Here is a 20,267-nt window from a genome sequence, read left to right as displayed (position 1 = left end):
TATTCTGCCTTCTTTGGCTTAATTACAAGCCAAAGCATAGGGTGGACACTTGGCTCTGTTAAGGTAGGTAGTCTTTTCTAAGGAAGAATATTCCTTGCTACCTTTTCCATATCTGTTTGTGTGGTATACTGTAGGTTCTGGTAAAGGTCTGGTTTCTGCAGTCAGAATAATGGTTGTTTTCCTGCAATGCCTGAGCTCTACAACAGTCAACCTGCTTTTTTGTTTGCACCTAATGTTTGCTTTTTCATGGCATGATATGGTTGTATGGTAGTTACACTCTGTTGAACATCCCACCTCTACCACTTAGTCATGAGTTCTTTTAAGTGTAACTAGTTCCATGGGCTCAAAACACAAAAGAGTCAACACAACACAGGTCCCTAGACAACAGACACATGCAAGCGTTCAAAGCTATGACTCACTCCTACTTCATTCTTACCCACTGCTATTACTAGTCCAACAACTGCTATTCTAATTACTACTCCTTATAAATTCTACTATTCCTACTCTGTGAATATTGCTAGAGAATATTAGCTTTTTAGCTGCTTTACTTTCACACCCCCTTCCCTCACAACCACCAGCTATTTCTCAGCATAGCTTTTATAGGCAATGTTTCCCTGTGGGGTAAGCAGGGGGCTTAAAGAGACAGCATGAAAACAGCACAGGGGCTAGTAATTTTCTGGGCAACCTGTTTAATACAGGGATTCTGTCAATCCACAATGAATATACCCAATAACATTGAAGAGTTACTTAACAAGGAAGAGGAATCTAAAATTGGTAAAAGAGCAGTAAGAAAGAAGGACCTCTTCCTTGTCCATTTAATATGTGAAAATTCTGATTTGATGCAACTTTATTGTTACAGGATCCAGTTGCTTTAAAAATAATACAGTAAAGGTTTATATTTTAAAACAGATTTCCCTTCTAGTAAGAAAGGACAGTTATGTCCTTAATATGCTTTGAATACCAATTCTTGGAAATGAATCTGTATTAAAATTTTACCAGTATTTTAATAGGGAAATTATTAGATTAGTAACAGTTTTATAAATAATCAGACATGTCGATGTGCTTTGAATTCCAGATTTAAACCAAGAAGTATAAATCTATAAGATAAATCTGTTCAATACTGCAAGAGAGCTTTAACTTTTGAAGACGATTCAGTTTATATTACATTGCTGTATTTTTTAGAAGACAATTTTAATTTTGGCACCAAGGTGGAATGCCAATTTTGCACAGGCTCTAGGTTTGGCTCAGCACATTTCTAGCTAGGTCTAGTGTAAAATTCTGGAGAGCTGCAGGAAGGATGCTATGAATTGTTTGATATAAATCCAGATGGAAGATTGAAAGCAAGAAATGATCATAGGATTAACCTTACACGGCATCTGGTTTTGAATTAAGCAAGCTGAGTCAAGCTAGTTGCAATATTTCTTAATATGGGCATCCTATGTAGAATTGCTGGTCATTTTTGGAAATTGAAATCCACAGATCTGTCCAGATTGGGGAACACTAGAATACATACATCTCCTGAGCTAACATGTTGAAAGACAATAAGATGGAATTTCCAGTTACAGTCAAGGAGGGGAGTAAAGAGCCTAGCTTGGAGTCTCTCCATGGGAGCAAGTGAAAGATGCCAGATTCTTGAAGCTTGTAATTGGCTTTTCTCGAGAAAATGCAATTAGTCTGGCAAGATTCTTGTAAATAGAGGAATAATAATAAGAAAATTACTTTGGCAGTTACTTTTTCATGGAGTTGTTCTGGTTCCTTGTGCCCAACAAATTTGCATCGTTCTCTTTGTTTTTTCTTCATCTCTCCTATAGATCTTTTTCTCCTCCTCACCCCTCGCAGGTCTCATTCCTTCTTTCCTCTCTCCTCTGCAGAAAGTTGGCGGAGGCATCCGGCAGTGGAAACGGGCCTTTGCTGTCCTGCGTGCGCACTCACTGTACTTATGCAAGGACCGAAGGGAGGCTGTGGCCCTTGCCCCGCCCCCAGGTGAGGAGGAGCAGCCACCAATCAGCATCCGAGCGTGCCTGGTAGACATCTCCTACAGTGACACCAAGAGGAAGCACGTCTTCCGGCTGACGACCGCTGACTTCTGTGAATGTCTCTTTCAGGCCGAGGACCGGGATGACATGCTGGCCTGGATTAAAGCAATCAGGGAGAGTAGCAAAGCCGAGGGCGAGGTGAGAAGTCATTATCCTGGTGGCTTTCTCTTTTGCACTTGCTCTCAAATGTACTTCTTTTAGCAAGCCCACCATTACTTTTTCTTAATTTATCTTCCACCTTTGGGAAGATACCCAACTGCGAATCCCTCGTGTAGTTATTAAGATGTATGGCTAAGGACAGCTGAGGCTTTCCTGCAATATACAAGGATCTCTGGATACTTTCCAGTACTGCAACTGCTGAATGGAAACATAGCAAGTATTATGAACATAAAGCCTTCAGAGGCTACGGAACTACACTCACCAAAACTTCAAACAGAATTGCCAATGGCTGCTGTAATGTATCCTAAAGCAATCTTTGGAAGCTCATGATATGTGTGCATATATGACTTCTTTGAATTGTGAAGTCTGAGAAAGAATAACCATTTTCTACAATTCCTGAGTTCCAATTGGTTTATCTAGGGTGACCTCTGCTGGTCAGTTGATTAAATTAAGGTTCACTTTCAGTTGTTAATAAGTGAGCAGAATTTAAAGATCAGACTGTTAGAACCATCAGTTTTTTCATTAGTAATTCTAAGAACTGTTTGGATTTATTTTAACTTTTCCAAGAAAGTCAGCAAAAAGATTGTTTCAGTCAAAAAGAAAAACATCAAAATGAGTTCTCATATTCCTTGTCTGTTTTTCTCCCTTCCCTTTTGTATTCCTTTTTTTAATTACCAGGACCCTGGGTTTGCAAGCCAAGCACTGATCAATAAGAAACTAAATGATTACCGAAAAGTGAGGTAAATTACTTACCATCTTACTACCTTCCTATTTGAGAATTAGCCCTCTTTCTGCCAATAATTAAGTTTCATATTTCTTAGATGATAAATCTGAGTGGGGTCTATTTCAATTGAAATTTCAGGTTGCTGAACACACCTCCATGAAAAATATTTCTATATATATATTTATGTTTATTTTATTTTATATCATGCCTTTATTAGTTTTTATACACTTGAGGCAGCAGATGTATCTATTACTCCTTTCTCCTCCCATGTTCTCCATAACAACAAATAACTGACTGGCCCAAGGTCACACAGCTGGTTTATATAGCTGTGGTGGGACTAGAACCCACAGTCTCCTGGTTTTTAATCTGATGCCTTAACCACTATACCAAATTGGTTTAGGATGAAGCTGAAACCCTTTCAACCTGTTCTACAGAAGTCTTTATGATTCAGGGATTGTTTTCTAAGAATGTAACACTATAGATTATATTAATCCTTGTTTGTAAAGTGAAGTTCACAAAGAATTTACACCTTATCACTGAAGGACGATATCTGGAAATTTATTTGATGAAACTGAAAAATCTGAATTATATACATATACATACCATTACACATATACATATATCATACATACATGCATACATACATACATGGAAATGGAATACATATATTCCATTTTTAAATTATGACAGTTTACAATTTACTAAATATCTGAATGAAGGTCAGTTTGTGAAAGAACTCTGGATACAGTGATCTCAGTACATACATGAGGCTTCCTCCCCCCAGCTGGTAGGGTGGAATTCTCTTATGAAAATAGGTGGCATTTTTGGAAGGGATGTCTTAACCTATAGCTTCCATTTGCTCCTGCTTTGTATCTCTTGTTAACTTTGGCCTGAACTTACATGTGAAAAGCAGTCAGGGACAAATTAAAAAAGCACATGAAACACTGTACCTATGGATAAAAAAAAATTGAAACCACTTCTGTAATCTCTGCTCCCAGTCTTGACAGAGTAGTTTGGACTTTTATATTAGCATTCCCATGATGTCCTTTATTTCTTCAGGTTTTGCATTCAAATCAAAGGGGGCCTTGAAAAACAAAGTCTTCTCTGTATATATTCATGCAGAACATGCAGGATGAGTTATTCCTGAATTTTTAAGCAATTTCTTGCACGGTCCTTTTTCCTTTCAGTTCCTCAGGGACCAAACCAGATTCTTCCCCCAAAGGTCTTCGAGTGTCAGGGATGAAGTCAGAAGGCCAGAAGCAAACAGGAACAGCTCCACCCTACTCCCCACGGCAGGATGGAATAACAGTAAAAGGTATGGAAGACTTGTGCAGTTGCTCCAGAATGGGGGTGCTATGAGAAGTTGTCTATCTTGCACATTACTATGTAGACCCACTTTTCCACCATGACACTATCTAAATATGCTAAACTACAGTTTCCATTATCTCTAGCCAATATCAATTTCTGACATTTTGTACTCTGATCCTGCTTCCTAATTTCCTAATCCTAATCTTATTATGTGTCCCACCTTTGCTTATTTTATTTATTTGTTAAATTTCTACACTGACCATCGAAGTGATTCTGGGTGGTTTACAACAACATACATAATAAAACAATATAAACACATGACTAAAAACAAAATTAAGAACAAAGTTAAAATTTATAAGTTAAAAGTGAAAACCAAAGCTAAAAAACTCAGAATGCTGAAATGTTAACAAAGCAGAGAGAGTGCACTAAATCCACCAGCCATCTTCAAGGTTGCATAGATTCTTAGACTTCCATGGTAAATTGTGGAGCCAGTTCTTAACACTCTTTTAAACAAGCAGAAGAGTGGATTTCTTGCCTCACCCTGAAGGTAAGATTTTGCAAAGTGTGGGGGTAACTGCAGAGAAGGTCCTCCTCCTAAAACACACCAGTATGAATCCCATCAATTCTTTGATTTATGGGATTCATTGCATGCCCTCCCTGCTTGATTGGATGGGGTGAGTCGATGTAACTGAGGCAAGGTACCCTGTCTCATGTCTTGAAGAGCTTTAAATGTGATAACCCATACCCTGAATTGGACCGATTGAATTGTTCTTAAAGTAATACCAAATTTTGTTAATGAAACAAGAAACAACTATGGAAAAGATTAGATTATGATTTATGACCTATGACTTATCATTTTGTTTGTATGCATACTGACGGCTTATGCACCAGAGGCAAATTCCTTGTGTGTCCAATCACACTTGATCAATAAAGAATTCTGTTCTGTTCCGTTCTTGTTTCTATTCTGTTTCTGTTCTGTTCTATTCTATTCTATTCTATTCTATTCTATTCTATTCTATTCTATTCTATTCTACTCTACTCTACTCTACTCTACTCTACTCTACTCTACTCTACTCTACACTACACTACACTACACTAGATTAGACTAGACTAGACTAGACTAGACTAGACTAGAACAGAACAGAATTCTTTACTGGTTAAGTGTGATTGACATACAAGGAATTTGTCTCTGGTACATAAGCTGTCAGTGTGTATACAAAGTGATAAGTCTTAGGTCATCAATCATAAGATACAATCATAAAGTTTAAGATACAACAATTGATAAATCATAATATGCCAGTAAGAGAAGTAGTAAAGATGAAAGGTGAGAAAGATTAAAAGGTGAGAAGGATGTTGAAGTTGACAAGAATGATAACAATATAGCCACTACATGGGTAAATATCTTTAAGCATAAGATAGTGCTATAGGAGTTAGGTGTTTACCAGAGTGATGGCATGGGGATCAAAACTGTTAGAGAGCATTTTACCGAGGTCGCCATTGGCAGCAACATCTTGAAGCAGAATCCAAACTCCAACATTGATCCAAAACCATAGTTATGTCATAATGGATTCTGCTGGAAACTTGGATTCAAGTCTCTTCAACTAGGGACTCAGAGAATCATTTGCAGTTTTATATTTGCATTTTAGTGGATTTACTTTTTTTAACAGTTTGTCTTATGACTGACATAAAATGTGCTACATAAATTCCTTATGATAGTTTTAATAATGTTCCAATAAGCACCCTGTACTATACACTCTTCATCCCATCTGAATCTATTGCATAAAGATGAGTTCAAATGCATAGATATTCATGTGATGACTTGTAGCAGCCATTGGAGACCAAGCAGGACACAATTTAGCTGATTTGACCGAAGTGCGTGCACATTAGAATCTGATGTCAATAGAGAAAATGTTTATATGGGATAAAGACCTTTTTGAGTGCCTTTCAAGTACAGAATTACTTTAAAAGTACTTTTATTCTCCAGTTTTTAGAAGTGGTTTGTGGTCTTGACATATTTTTTTAAATTGTTTTTGAGATTATTTTTCATTTTAATATCTGAATTGAGTATATTTTGATATATGTGTTAATTTTTTGTTTGTCATAAAACTGAAAATTCATGAGACTTCTGGTGGCAAGGCAAGGATGAACAGAGGTGCAGAAGCCCGTCTGTGGTTTCAGTTAATCTCTTTTTGTGGTTGGCGCGATCCTTTGAGGGTGCTCAAGTCCCGGAGAGACTGCAGTGTGGGGAAGGCAACCCCCCCTGCAGTGAAGAGGAGCCCTCCAGAGCCCAACGAGCAAGAAACAGCCTCCCACTAATGGCGGTTCCAAAGTCCGGATTGCCACGGATGTAAAGAAGCGAGTGAGTGACAGTTTGTGAGACCGTTGGGGAAGAGTGTGGTAGAGAAAATCAGCAGCGGAGAGGAGGATTGGAAAGTCATAGACTTGTATAAGGCTGTTATAAGTGTCTGTCTGGAGCCCTAAAAGAAAGCGGCCAAAAAGTGGATGCGAGACAAGTGAAAGTGAAAGGGCTTGGCAAACAGAAGAGAGAGTGAGGACAATAACGAGTAAAAAAGGGAAGTTTACGAGGTTGGGAGACTAGCGTCTGGAAAGAGTCCGGAAGTTGTGGAGGATTCGGACTATTCCATTTGATCTTTATTCTGATAGACTTTATTAAAGCGGAGACGGGAAGAAGATCGAAGCTGACGGAAAAGAGACAGTGTGGCACCATAGGCGATACTTAGAAACCCTGAAGTTATCGTAACAATATAACCAATATAAACCACTTAACAGACCTTTGGGAGAATACTGATCTATTTGAGGAGGTGGTTCCATCTGAAGAAAATCAGGAAAATTGAACTTAGGAACGTTAAGACAAAAAGCAAAATTGGAAGCTTCTGAATGAGTGGAGATACCACGTAATTGCAGTCATTATTCAGCATTTTTTACCTCCCCACTTCTGGTGTGTTTGGAGTGAAAGCTCTTAAATTTAGAGACGGAAAACTAAAAACTTACTTCAAAATTCCTTTCGCCCCCTTTTTTTTAATTCCCCTTTCTCTGTATACATTTGTTCAATTTTTTTCTTCTTTTTTCCTTACTATTTGGCGTTATGATGAACTATCTCTCCTTCCTTATTCTCTCTTGATAATGATTATAAATATGCATACTGAGTAAAGGAATATTGATTGTTGTATTAGATTGTTAAATAATTGAATTAATTGATTTAATTGATTTATTAATAATAGTGATAGTTATGCTCTGACTAGATATATAGGGAAAATAGTAAGAACATTAAGTACTATTTAATTAATAAGTACAGAGTTTTATATATTAATATTACAATTTATTGTGTGACCACAATTAATCTACTTGGGACCAATGTAATATTGTTTGTGTTTAAGAATATTTAATATTTAAGATAAGGTTAGATAAATACACATATATATTTATAATATTTAAATATAGTTGGATTTGATATAATATTTATTATATATATATTTATTACATGAAGTGAAGTATAGAGGTTGAGCACAGACCCTACAAAACTATATATGTGATTTAGAATTTGGATCTAAAATAATATATATACTCCAGTAACCAGCTAAGAACACAGCTATCCAGCAGATAGATAAAGTAATTAGATACCGGTCAATCCCAATACAGAGATTATATCACTGAATGTTAATTTAGGATAATATAATTAATATAGTTCATCAACAGAAACAAATCTTAAAAGAAATGACTTCCACAACTACTACAGCTCTGAAAACTGGAAGAAAGGTCACCCCGACATTAACAACTACGTTGGCAACAGCTTTGCCCATGGCACAAAAAACCATAGAAGAAACATTACCAGTGGAGAAACAAGCCAATATCTTGAATGCCAACATCCAATCAATTTTGCTGATTTTACGATGACGAAGCTGCAAGAAACAATGATGAAAAACCATAACGAGACGAGAGCAGATATCAATGAACTAAAAGAGGAGATGGGGAAATTAAAAGCAGAAATGAAAGCGGACATTTCTAAAGTAGAGGACAAAGTTGGAATATTACAGCAGGCCTTGGAGAAAAATTAAGCAACAATAAAAGAGGTAGAGAAAAGGACTGAACAAACTGAAAGGAAATTAGAAAGGGTAGATGAAGAATTAAAGCAGGCTTGTCCAGCCCACGGGCCGCATGCAGCCCAAGTCGCCTCGTAATGCGGCCCAGTGCCCACCCCAACCTTCGTGCCAGAGCCAGCGAGGAGGAGGAGGAAAGGCAGGAGTGAGGCAGGGTGAGGTGAGCGCCAGGCCAAGCAGCAACAGAAAAGGCGGGTGCCATCAGAGTGCAACCTCCTGCTGTTGCTGCCGCCACCACCGCCGCCGCTTCTGCCCCTGCTGCCACTTCTGCCCCCGCCGTCGCTGCCACTTCTGCCCCTGCCGCCGCTTCTGCCCCTGCTGCCGCCACTTCAGCCTCCACCGCCGCCGCTTCTGCCCCCGCCGCCGCTTCTGCCCCCACTACCGCTGCTGCTTCTGCCCCCTCCGCCGCTGCCCCGCCGCCGCTTCTGCCCCCGCCGCTGCTACTGCTGCTGCTTCTGCCTTCCAGTCCTGCCTCATCCAGTCGGGCCATTTGCAGGAGGAGAGGTAGGCGCGAGGCGGGTGAGCTTTCTCCCCACCCCCACAAAATTTGGCCGGAAAATAAACCGTGATAAAAAAGCCGCGATGAAAAAACCGTGATAAAAAATAAATAATTCTTAATAAATATTTAATCATAAATAATAAAAACATCTCACTAACTTCATTTCCAAATAAATTTAATATGTTAACTATGTTTTCTATGGTTTTTTTGGATGATCAGGTGTTATTTTATTTTATGTGCGGCCCAAACCAAATTTTCATCTTCTAATGTGGCCCAGGGAAGGTGAAAGGTTGGACACCCCTGAATTAAAGAGTGCGAGTAAAGAAATGGAAGACTCACTGGTCTACCTAGAGATGGACAAGGCGGCTACATATTTGAGATTCCAAAATGTAGTGGAATCCAAAGAAGACCTGGAACAACTAATGGCGGAAATACTGGCTGGATTATTGGACAAGGATAAAGATGACATCTTAAGGGAGTTTGATGAAGTTTATAGGGTTAGCACTAATTATGCGAGACGCCACAAATGCCGAAGAGAAGTCCATATACGATTTACGAGAAGGAGTGTCCGGGATATCATATATAGGATGTCCAGAGATGAAACAATCATGTACAAAGGTAAAGAAGTCTTGATTCTCAAACAAATACCAAGAAGAGTAAGAGAACAAAGGCGAGACTACAAGTTCTTAGCAGCTTACTTAAATCAGAAAAGAATCGCATTTAAATGACTAATCCCAGAGGGGATGTTAAGTGTCTTGGAACAAAAGAAAAAATTAAAATAGATTCCATGGAAAAGGCCCAGGAATTCTATGAGCGGCTGGTAGGTCCGGAAGACCAGAGCAGTAAGGAGGAACTGGAAATAAACTCCCAGGAAGATCAAGGTTATCACAAAAATAAAGATGGAATTTTAGGAAAACTGAAAATTCATAATATATGGACTGCATAATTTCTTCTGTTATCAATACTTTGCTATATTTTCCCTCTTTCTATTTTGAAATCTTTGGCCCCATTAGATTCTTTGTTTCAAAATATTTATTCTTAACTTGTTTATATCATAGGAACATGATAAAGAAACCTTATCACCAAGTATCCTTTTTCCATTTAACACTTTTTTTTTCATAAACTTGACCTTAGATACATCTTCGACTGATCTGCTGTTTTTATTTTTCTCTACCATTTTTTACTTCTCAGTTAATGGTCTTCTCTTTTCCTCCCTCTTTTCTCCAGATGACAGTGTTCCTCAGAAAGCTCCTTGGGGCATCAACTTAATGAAGAAGAGCAAAAAACCTGTTCCAAGAGCATTTGGTATAAGGTTAGAAGACTGCCAGCCAGCTCCTGACAACAAGGTAATAATCTCTTTTCAGTTGCACTAGGTCTTTTATTCTGGATAAGAAAAGAACAATGTCTTGGGAACTTTGTTAACCAAAAATGTTATCACTTCAACATGTCAATAATCTGCCACAAGATCTAATTTGTGAGCTTCCGCTTGGAACCTAATTACAGCCTAGCCTGTTTTCTTGGTTTAGTAAAAATGTAGCTAAGTGTATGCAGGGAAAGAGATCTATGTTGTATTGGGGAATGGGAAATGACAGTAAAGGAAATTGAGTTTTGATCTAATGGGAAGAACTTGATTGCTCAGATATAAGGTTACTTCTTGAGGAATATCCACATAACATATTCCTAAATAAGAAAGGTGGAACTTAGTGTTAGCAAAATTAACATGGCTTGAGATCTGATTGGAGCATAATATTGTTTGTGGTTTCTTTGGAAATGTGAAACTCATTCCTGAATTTCATTTCCACTTAAAAGACAAGAATCCAAGCTTTGAACATGGATTCATTAGTAGTAAGATCTGGAAGGTGCTTCAGAGTAGAAGGATTTGAGTTCTGGTAAAAGAAATATGTTTGGAATCCAAGGGATAACATATATATTTGAGGGGAGCAATCAACTGGTTTAGGCTTCAAATTACTTCTACCTCACAAAAAAGGATCTTTAAATTTCCCAACCCTGGTGCCAGTATCTTTATCATCTTGTCTTACACAGAAAATCCCCCTAATTGTGGAAGCCTGCTGCAAAGTAGTGGAAGACAAAGGTTTGGAATACATGGGTATCTATCGAGTTCCAGGGAACAATGCTGTGGTATCTAGCCTACAAGAACAACTAAACAAAGGGGCAGCAGAAATCAATTTGCAAGATGAGGTGAGAATAAGATTGCTTGGCTCACACTCTGCTCTTTTCACTTCTATTGAAAAAATGCCCCAATATTATTAGCTAGTACTGACACCTAGCTGTCATTTGTTTATAGTACATGTGTTTACATATGAGGCATGTGTATGTATTGTTTTGGGTTACTTGCGGAGAAGATCCAAAGCCAGTCCACAATGGCCTTTCTATTAGAAGACACAGCGAGATAGGCAGCAAATAAGTTTGAGAAATAAATAAAAATGAATAAATAATAAGAAATACTAACAACATTTGTTATCGTGTCTTTGTTTCTTATCAGTCTTAATCCTATTAATAATGTGAAGGAAATATCACTTTCCTATTGTTAAAGAGTTCATAGAAGGATTATAAAAGTCAATTAATCTGAATTATTTTGAGCACTTTAAATAGTTTGTACTCCGGATCTCCCGGATTGCAACTTTCATTTCCTGGGTCAGCTTGGCAGCAGGAGTTCTTGCTCAAAAGAATGAAAGCTTCGAATCTTAATGCATCAAAATGATACAAGGTTATGTAAGCTTATTCTAAAGTCCTTTATGAGAGTGAAAATATCTCCTTCTGTTAGTCTTGTGTGCAGGCCCAGAGAAAGTAGGGAATAAGCTTCTTCTAGTAGAAGACTACCAATATACATGCATAAATGCAGCTTCCTACACTGTGTGCACAATTATTAGGCAAATTGTATTTTTGAGGATTAATTTCATTTTTGAACAACTGTAGCGCTCTCAGTCAATCCTAAATGTTAGTAAACCTCAAACCTGAATATTTAAGAAAGTAAAAAATGAGGTTTGGGTTTTCGTAGGAGAATATCTATGTATGTACAATTATTGGACAACTATTAGTGTGCAGAATTATTATGCTACTAAATGAAAAATGAAAATTTTCTCATTTAATTCATTTATTTTCATCTGTTAAAGTTAGCATAATAAACAAACAACTCAAAACATGCAAATAAACATTTATGACATTTAAAAAAAACCCAGTGCCTTTTCAATAATAGTTGTAATCCTTCCATTCATGGAGTCTGTCAGTGTTGCAATCTGTTGACAATCAACTTTTTGTGCAGCAGGAACTACAGCCTCCCAGACACTGTTCAGAGAGTAAATATCCCGTTTAAGAAGGGCCCACCAATTCTCAATAGGGTTTAGATCAGATGAGGAAGCGGGCCTGTCATTATTCTTTCATCTTTAAGGCCTTTCCTGGCTAGCCATGCAGTAGAATACTTTGATGCATGTAATAGAGTATTGTCCTGCATAAACATCATGGTCTTCTTGAAAGATGCAGACTTTTTCCTGTACCACTACTTGAAGAAAGTATCTTCTAAAAAACTGGAAGTAGGTTTGGAAGTTGATTTTCAATCCAAAATGTTCCAACTAGCTCATCTTTACTAATACCAGCCGATACTGGAGACCACCTCCACCTTGCTGGCATCTGAGCCGAAGTGGAGTTCTATGCCCTTTACTGATCCAGCCCATCCATCTGGTCCGTCTAGAGTCACTCTCATCTCATCAGTCCATAAAACCTTTGAAAAAAATCTGTCTTCAGATATTTTTTGACTCAGTCTTGCCATTTCAATTTATATGTCTTGTTCAGTGGTGCTTTGGTATCAGCCTTACCTTGGCCAGGTCTCTGAGCACTGAACATCTTATACTTCTGGGCACTCCAGTTCTGGAATATGACAGCACTGGAGAATAATGGGTTCCTGGTAGCTTCAATATGATTCTTCTCAAATTTTGAGGAGTTAATTTGGATCTTTTTTTTCCCCCCTCAACACGTTTCTTGCGACTCTGTTCGTTATTTACAACAAAATAATGGTTTGATGGTTCCATGATTACGCCCGATAACAGCAATTTCAAGAGTGTTGCATCTCTCTGACTTTTCAGAGTCAGTTAAATCTCTTCTTAGGCCCATTTTGCCTGAGAAAAAGAAGCTGCCTAATATGCACACCTTGATGTTGATCTCCTTAGGCCACACCCTCCCTCATTACACAAGTACACATCATCTGATATGTTTATACTCACTAAGCATTCAAGTTTATACAGTTTGAAGGTGAAAAATATGCATATCACTTGCCTGATAATTGTGCACACAGTGTATTATAACTTGCCAATCTGTTTAGAAAAAAATAGATGAAGCCAGTGGAGAACGTTGGTTGCCCTGGCTATGGCCATTTGCCTTCTTTAAAAATCTTGGAAAAAATCATAGGGCAGTTTTTTTAAAAAAATGTTTGATCTCAACATGCTTTACGGTGTTTGTAAAATGTTTTATGTAATAATAAGTGAAAATCAAGATTGAAATAAATATCAAAAAACTCCTTCCATTTTCCAACCCCAGAGATGGCAAGACTTGAATGTTATTTGCAGCCTCTTGAAGTCCTTCTTCCGGAAACTCCCAGAGCCTCTGTTTACCGACGGTGAGTGATGGCGATCTACTATCCTTTGGCTGCTTTACCAGTCAGGATAACAAGATGATTTTTCCCAGAAATTCAGACAGGAAATATTAACCTTTGGTTTCTAAGGGACTCTGTATGATCTTTTTATGGTTGATTATATTGGTTTCAGGGCATAGTTTCTCTCTTGCTCAAGCCATAGCTAGTAAATCACATTTGTCTAAGAGGTGTAGAGATTGGTGTTACAAAATGACTCAAGGTTCAACGTCACTTTAATTTTTCAAAAGCTGATAGAAAAGGAACTGATTTAGGTTTTTTTAGGGTCTGGAATGTGATTGTGGGAAGTGGGAAAAACTTTTTATTTCTCTGGTAACTTGTTATTGTAATGCAGTTCTCACTGCTGCACATTGCATGTTTCAACTGTGGTAATAACATCACAGTGCATGTTTACTGCATGGTAATACATGTTGTGTGCTTAGGTAAGGACTGTCTCACCTAATTATTTTAGAAGAAAATTGTGGCTAGAAAAGAATGTCCTGGTAGTTACGGCACAATGGTGGGGTTGATTAAACCATAGTCTGTGGCAAGACACCAAGAAGGGAAGGTGATTTCTTTCCCCATGTCTAAAATTCTTTATATAATACTTTTGCTGCCTACAAAAACATAGGAAAAAAAATCTATTTTCGTTCACAGGAAATAAAGAGTTTCCAAATGCAGATTTCCACGCTGCCTTAGGTTTAACAGGGAGAGGGAAAACATAGTTAATTTCAGGAGGGAAGAAATCAAATGTTTTAGCCAGGCAAGTTGTAAAGTTCTCAAGAAGCCTGCTAGAATTATATTTTCCCAAACCAGTAAGGCTGAAATTTTCATATCTGAAAATTTGAATTGAAATCTGGTTTTTCAGAAATTTGTTTATATTTTCCCCCCTAAATACTATGCTGTACTTGTTCGTGGCTATGATAAGACTGAATGTTATATTCCTCACCTCCACCCCCAAATTTACAATCAAGTGTTTTCCTAATTGTCCTTACCACTTAAATCTAACATATAAATTAGATAAACTAAATGAATTCAGGATTTCAGATTTCAGAAATCAAGTTAGTAAGTGAACTCAGAAATTAGTAGCTCTAGCTATCTTAACTCCTAAAGCTGAAATTAGATTGTAGAAATGATGGTCTTTCAAGACGTATTTTGAATCTCATTCTCAGTTGTTCTGAATTACTCGATTTATTTTGTCCTAAAATGATACCACAAATCAGAAATGCTTTTTTTCCAAGATAAGTACAATGACTTTATTGAAGCCAACCGGATAGAAGATGCCAGTGAAAGGATGAAGACCTTACGCAAACTGGTAAGCCCCTGGAAGTTCCTGCTGGCTTTTTCCTTGGAGGACTATATGGGGAAACGTCTCTGCTGGTCTCTGCTATGCAAGAAAGGCTGCAGTTCAGTTCAGTGGTAGAATACTATTTGGGGTGTGGTGGGGGGAATGGAGAGTAGCCAGGATAGGATTATTGAACCTACCCTGTGTGCTTTCTGCACTCCAACAAGGAACAATCTTCATAATGAAAAGTAACAATTCCTTTTATGCTGAAGATTCAGTCTCTAGCATTTTAAACTAGCCAGAGATAGATTCCCATCAGAAGTTTTTCTGAGCCACTGAATATTATATTGAGCTTAATATATCTAGGCAGCAAGTGCAACTTCTGACCACCAATACATCAGCTTCAATGGACACAGCTAGACCATAGAATACTTGCTTTGAATCCTGATATTTCACACTGTGCAACTTTAAAGGAAGATACTGTAGAGAATGACCCAGATTGTTCAATTATGTTATTTTGTATAAGATTAATCTTGAACTTATAAGAGAGAAAAGACAGGTGAACATACAAATCAGTCTCCTGTAGTAGGAGATAGAATGGGCTTGTAATATGTTTGCTTGCTGCAGATCTGTAAACTGGTTGTTTTATTGTATATATCACTGCCAAGCACTTCTTTCTTCTTTTCCCATGTATTAACACTCACTGGTGGCCTGTCAGTTCCTTTATATGTCTTTTGAAGTTGTTATGTTTTATTTTCTTAAGAATTGAGAATATGAAGCATTCCTTATTCAGTTGAAAGCCATCTGGGTAATTAATTTAAAACAAGCTTAAGGTGGAAATGTCACACAGCATTAATACAAGAAATAGTGGACGCTACTAAGGCAAGAAAAACATACTTTTCCTACAGAGCAAAGAACATGCACTAACCATTAGGAAATCTTGTCTACCCTTGTCATAGTGCAGGACATATCAGTATACATATTATTCGAATGCTTTAAAAGTTCTTGTAAGAGTAAATGTACACTATGGAAGAACAGTGGAATTCTACAGTTGGCATGTTCCTATAGTACCACTTCTTTTATGCCAATTTTATAAAAGCAAAATAATGGCTTGAAACTAGAAAAGGCGAGAGAATCTGGAATAGGATCTTGCATCTGCATCTGTCATAAAATGAGACAAATAAATACTCTGGATTGGTTTTATTTAAAAAATGTATATATTTCTTCCATCTCTGATTCAGATCCGGGATTTGCCAGGCCATTATTATGAGACCCTCAAGTTCTTGGTGGAACATCTCAAGACAATTGCAGATCATTCTGAAAAGAATAAGGTAACGTTAGCTCTTCCCCTCCCTATCTAGTGACCTATGTACAATAGAATATTCAACTATTTCATGGAAAGGAGGATTAAGAGGTATATGATCCAGGAAATGGAATTTTTAGTTTGATTGTGGGATGCAACTCTTCAAATATCACTAAGATTTTACCTGGGAACTTATCAGCTTTACATTCCAAATTTTTATTCACCAATCTGATTCTCTTCCAATTTGTTAAAGCTCTTAGGATTTCCAATCTTTGGAATAAATACTGGGGATGATAGACATAACAGCCCAATATGTCTGAAGTTCACGAATGAAGATACCTGTGCTAGTTCTATATCTTGTGGGGTTTGTGGATTATGGTTAAGAAAATCTTTCCATAATGGAATGTCAAGGATCACCTCTTGAATATTCATTAGAGCGAGAATCTTTGCCCAAGAATTTAACATTGCAAGGTTTTCGCTGTTTAGTTCAGATTCTTTAAGTTTAACAGATAACAGATAATCAGAGTTGGAAGAGATCTTGTAGGTCATCTAGTCCAATCCCCTGCCCAAGCAGGAGATCCTACACCATTTCTGACAGATGGGAGTCCAATCTGTTCTTGAAAGTCTCAAGTGATGGCGCTCCTCTAAGTTCTTAAACTTATAGTTATTTGTGTGTGTGTGTGTGTGTGTTCAGAGTTAAAGATAAAAACTCATCCAATGAAGACTTTTCAATCTAGTCATTTGGAAGATCTCTATAGCATTAAATGGCTAATAGGCAATTTCTGAAAGTGATTAGATTTATTGTCCTTTAAAAGGAACAGCTACCATTGCAAGCCAGATTGCTAATCCCTTGGTTTCCTGTCATTCAAACTCATGGAAAAACTTTAGTCTCCTCACAAGGAGCAGCCATTAAGAGCATATATGAGCAATTGCCCATCCTTTCCTTATCTGCAGAGGTTCCATTTCTCCAACTGGTTCCTTGGTCATTGTCATGGTCATCAACTCTGCAAAAGCTATCTTCAGTTTGTCAAATCTCCCTTGGAAGTCCCCAGACGTCCCCTTGTTGTTACCCAGCACATATTTATGAATGGCCTAAGATTGAACCTTGATGGGTTTAAACAAAATTTTCCCCTGTTGTACTTTGATGAATTCCCATATGGTGTTTTAGGCCTGGTTTCTTGAATGATTCTGTTTGTAGTCCTTATATAAAAGTACATTTCTAAACTCCCAATTTGCTCCCTTCCTTACTGAATTCTACAAAGAGATATCTGTAGTGAAAGGGCTGTATAAATAACAGACTTTCTAATTTCCCCATTGTATTAGGAGAATGTGAGATGAGTGTGCTAATTGCAACATCCCTTCCTGCTGCATGAACCCTGCTATGCTTGTTTGTGTCCTGCAGAATTTAGAAATCTGACTTCCCTGAGTTAAAATTGCTCTTGAATTTGATTCTTTGCCATATGTAAAGCAATTCTTTGTGGATGAAGTGCATGAAAAAAATCATAGGGCTTTCTTAGAGCTCAAAGCAAAGAGGCTAATGTGACATGAATGCAGAGATAAGATATATAACTTCATTCCAGCCTTGTTGACAACGGTTCATCTTATAGAAACAAAAATACAATGGATTGTATTGCAGATGGAGCCGCGGAATCTTGCCTTGGTATTTGGTCCCACTCTAGTTCGAACGTCGGAGGATAACATGACTGATATGGTGACACATATGCCTGATCGCTATAAAATTGTGGAGACCCTCATTCAACACGTAAGGAGCAAGGGGTTTGAATCTAGGATCTATATAGTAGGCAATTTAGAAGGGTCTGATTCTATATATATATCAGTGATTATGTATATGAGTTATTTTTAAAATTGTCTTCAGAAATCCTTGCTTGGTGTCATCATCAAATGAATTATCAAATGAAACCCAAGTATTTGTTGGAAAGGTTCTCAATTTGGGGAAGATTGTTCTATAGAAGGAATGGCAATGTGTGATCTGCTAGATGTTACTGAATGACAGGTACTAGCAGAAGTATTTGTAATTCAGGAGGATAAGGGCAGTCACACTTTCCCAATGCTATTTTAAATAAATGAAGTGCAGTAATAATACTACCGAGTCAAAGGAAAACAAAATAGTAAGAAACTTTATTAAAATATTAATTCTTCTGATTCCAGTTCTTTATTTAATAGTGTGCAAATCCTTCAACTTGAATTGTAGTGTTCAGTTACAGAAATAATTGCAAATAGTTCAAAGGATTTCTATTTTTAGATAATAATTTTAAAAATCCTTTCTATTGTTTTAGAGTTGTAAAGATATACTTCAGTAATCCCCAGCGATCTTTAGGGCAGAAGAGGGGAATTTATTTACTATGCCTATATGATCATGCTCCACATAAATAGTGTATGGAAGTTATATGCAACCTGTTTCTTCAGAAGGATATGTTGGTGTACACCATTCTTTTCTCTCACTTCTTCTTTTTATCCTTACACCAATCCTGTTTAATATATTAGACTGGGGAAAAAAGGTTAAGTCCCAAATCACTCAGTTAACTTCATGGCTAAATAGAGATTTCAACTTGGATCTTCTTGGTCCTAGCCCAGCTTCCATTATAGCTGGAAAGAGCCAATCATGCTGTAGTTTTATAAGTCTTTATTCTTTGAGCATGCCCATTTTTTTTCAAAGAGTTGGTAACTTCCTCATTCAGAAGTTCAAGAAATGGTTTTGTAAATGGCTTATCTGTTTTAAAATGTTCAACTAAATTTCAGTAAGCAGTGAACTTGGGCCGACATGGCAGGTGCATTTTGTATTATCTAGTGCACCATATTAGCATGTAAAATATGATCAACTCTAAATGATCGCAAGCAGAAGACCAGAGAAAGTGTCAAGTGCTTGCTTCAAAAACATTACAAGATGTATCAGTTGATTCATAGACTCATAATTTAGGACAGTAATCATGTATGACTTCACACAACGATTCAGAGCATATAAATTATATTGAATTAGCTCTTGAATATTAAGTCAGTGGTGGAATGAAACACTGCACAAGTCTTGCAACAGATTTAAAAATTTATTTGAATCTGAAACTAAACCTAACTTTCTTTTTGCGGGGGAGCGGGAAATATGTTGAACGTAAGAGAGGGGGAGAGAGTACCTACTGGCAAATATTTATGTAATCACAAATATATTCACCCCAAACCTTGAAAGCCATTTTACAGAGAAACTTATTTCTAGCTTCTGAGGATTTTATCTTAAAATATTATAGTAGACAGGCAACCCTCCCAAAGCAATAGCATTTCGATAGGTAATTCTGGGTTCATTTAATAAGCTATATGTGCCTCATGAAAAGTTAAAAGCTAGGAAAAATGTTCTGGTTCACAGCCCAACTTTTTGTAATCACCCTGCTCTGATTTCCTTTAGCACTGTGTTCTATATATAGAGTATATGCTTGATTTTATTTGGTTCTCTGATTTCTCCTTTGTTTTTTTCCCACAGTCAGATTGGTTTTTCAGTGACAAAGAAGAAAAAGGTGAAAAGGTAAGTGACTAAGAAGGAGGCAATACTCAGTTTATGGCTGACTGCTGATTTCTCAAGATATAGAGAAATATCTCTAATTTTTAATCAGAATACTATGAAAAATGTGACACTTGAGGATAAGCCAATTATTCTGCCCAGCAACAGGGATGAAATCAATCAACCTTAACTGAGGCTGTTTTTACAGCTTTAATGTGAGCAGCAACTGTTAGTTTCCTCTTCCTCTTGTTGTCACTTACTGGTAGAAAAAAAATACTAGATGGCTGACCTTAATTGGCTTGATTTAGGTAACTTCAGGCAGATACTTTAGCCATCTTTCATGTTGCCTTATTTGTGTTGCTAAATTGTCCCTTGGGCTACTTCTGAACACAGATTTAGCATTCTTCTGAAGGATTTTAAACATATGTCCAAAAACAAAACCTGAGTTACAGACTAATAGAGTGTTGGTCTTATCCTTTCTCTGCTCCATCAACCTGCCAACTGGGCTATTTTGGTTTATGGGTTTAGCATTATCAGATCTTTATCTCATCTTTTTTTTTAAAAAAAAATGGTCAGCTCAAGACAAAGAATATACCTCCTGTCCGGTGGTGGGATTCAAATTTTTTTACTACCGGTTCTGTGGGTGTGGCTTGGTGGGCATGGCAGGGGAAGGATATTGTAAAATTCT

General features: G+C 37.3%; 1 protein-coding gene across 1 annotated transcript in view; it reads left to right on the top strand.

Annotated features, from left to right (window-relative positions):
• Positions 1-20,267, top strand: part of ARHGAP23 (Rho GTPase activating protein 23) — a 129,037-nt gene that overhangs the window by 95,689 nt on the left and 13,081 nt on the right. Inside the window, 10 exon segments of the mRNA XM_026710871.2 lie at positions 1,872-2,174; positions 2,874-2,935; positions 4,107-4,234; positions 10,072-10,190; positions 10,888-11,043; positions 13,396-13,474; positions 14,728-14,801; positions 16,013-16,102; positions 17,711-17,836; positions 19,562-19,603. Of these exon segments, the coding sequence (XP_026566656.2) occupies positions 1,872-2,174; positions 2,874-2,935; positions 4,107-4,234; positions 10,072-10,190; positions 10,888-11,043; positions 13,396-13,474; positions 14,728-14,801; positions 16,013-16,102; positions 17,711-17,836; positions 19,562-19,603 (1,179 nt within the window).

This window comes from Pseudonaja textilis, chromosome Z (genome assembly GCF_049901715.1).
Source record: "Pseudonaja textilis isolate UNSWEBS1 chromosome Z, rPseTex1.2, whole genome shotgun sequence".
Taxonomy (NCBI): domain Eukaryota; kingdom Metazoa; phylum Chordata; class Lepidosauria; order Squamata; family Elapidae; genus Pseudonaja; species Pseudonaja textilis.
Note: the sequence above shows the minus strand (reverse complement) of the source record. Positions and strands in the feature narration are given on the sequence as shown.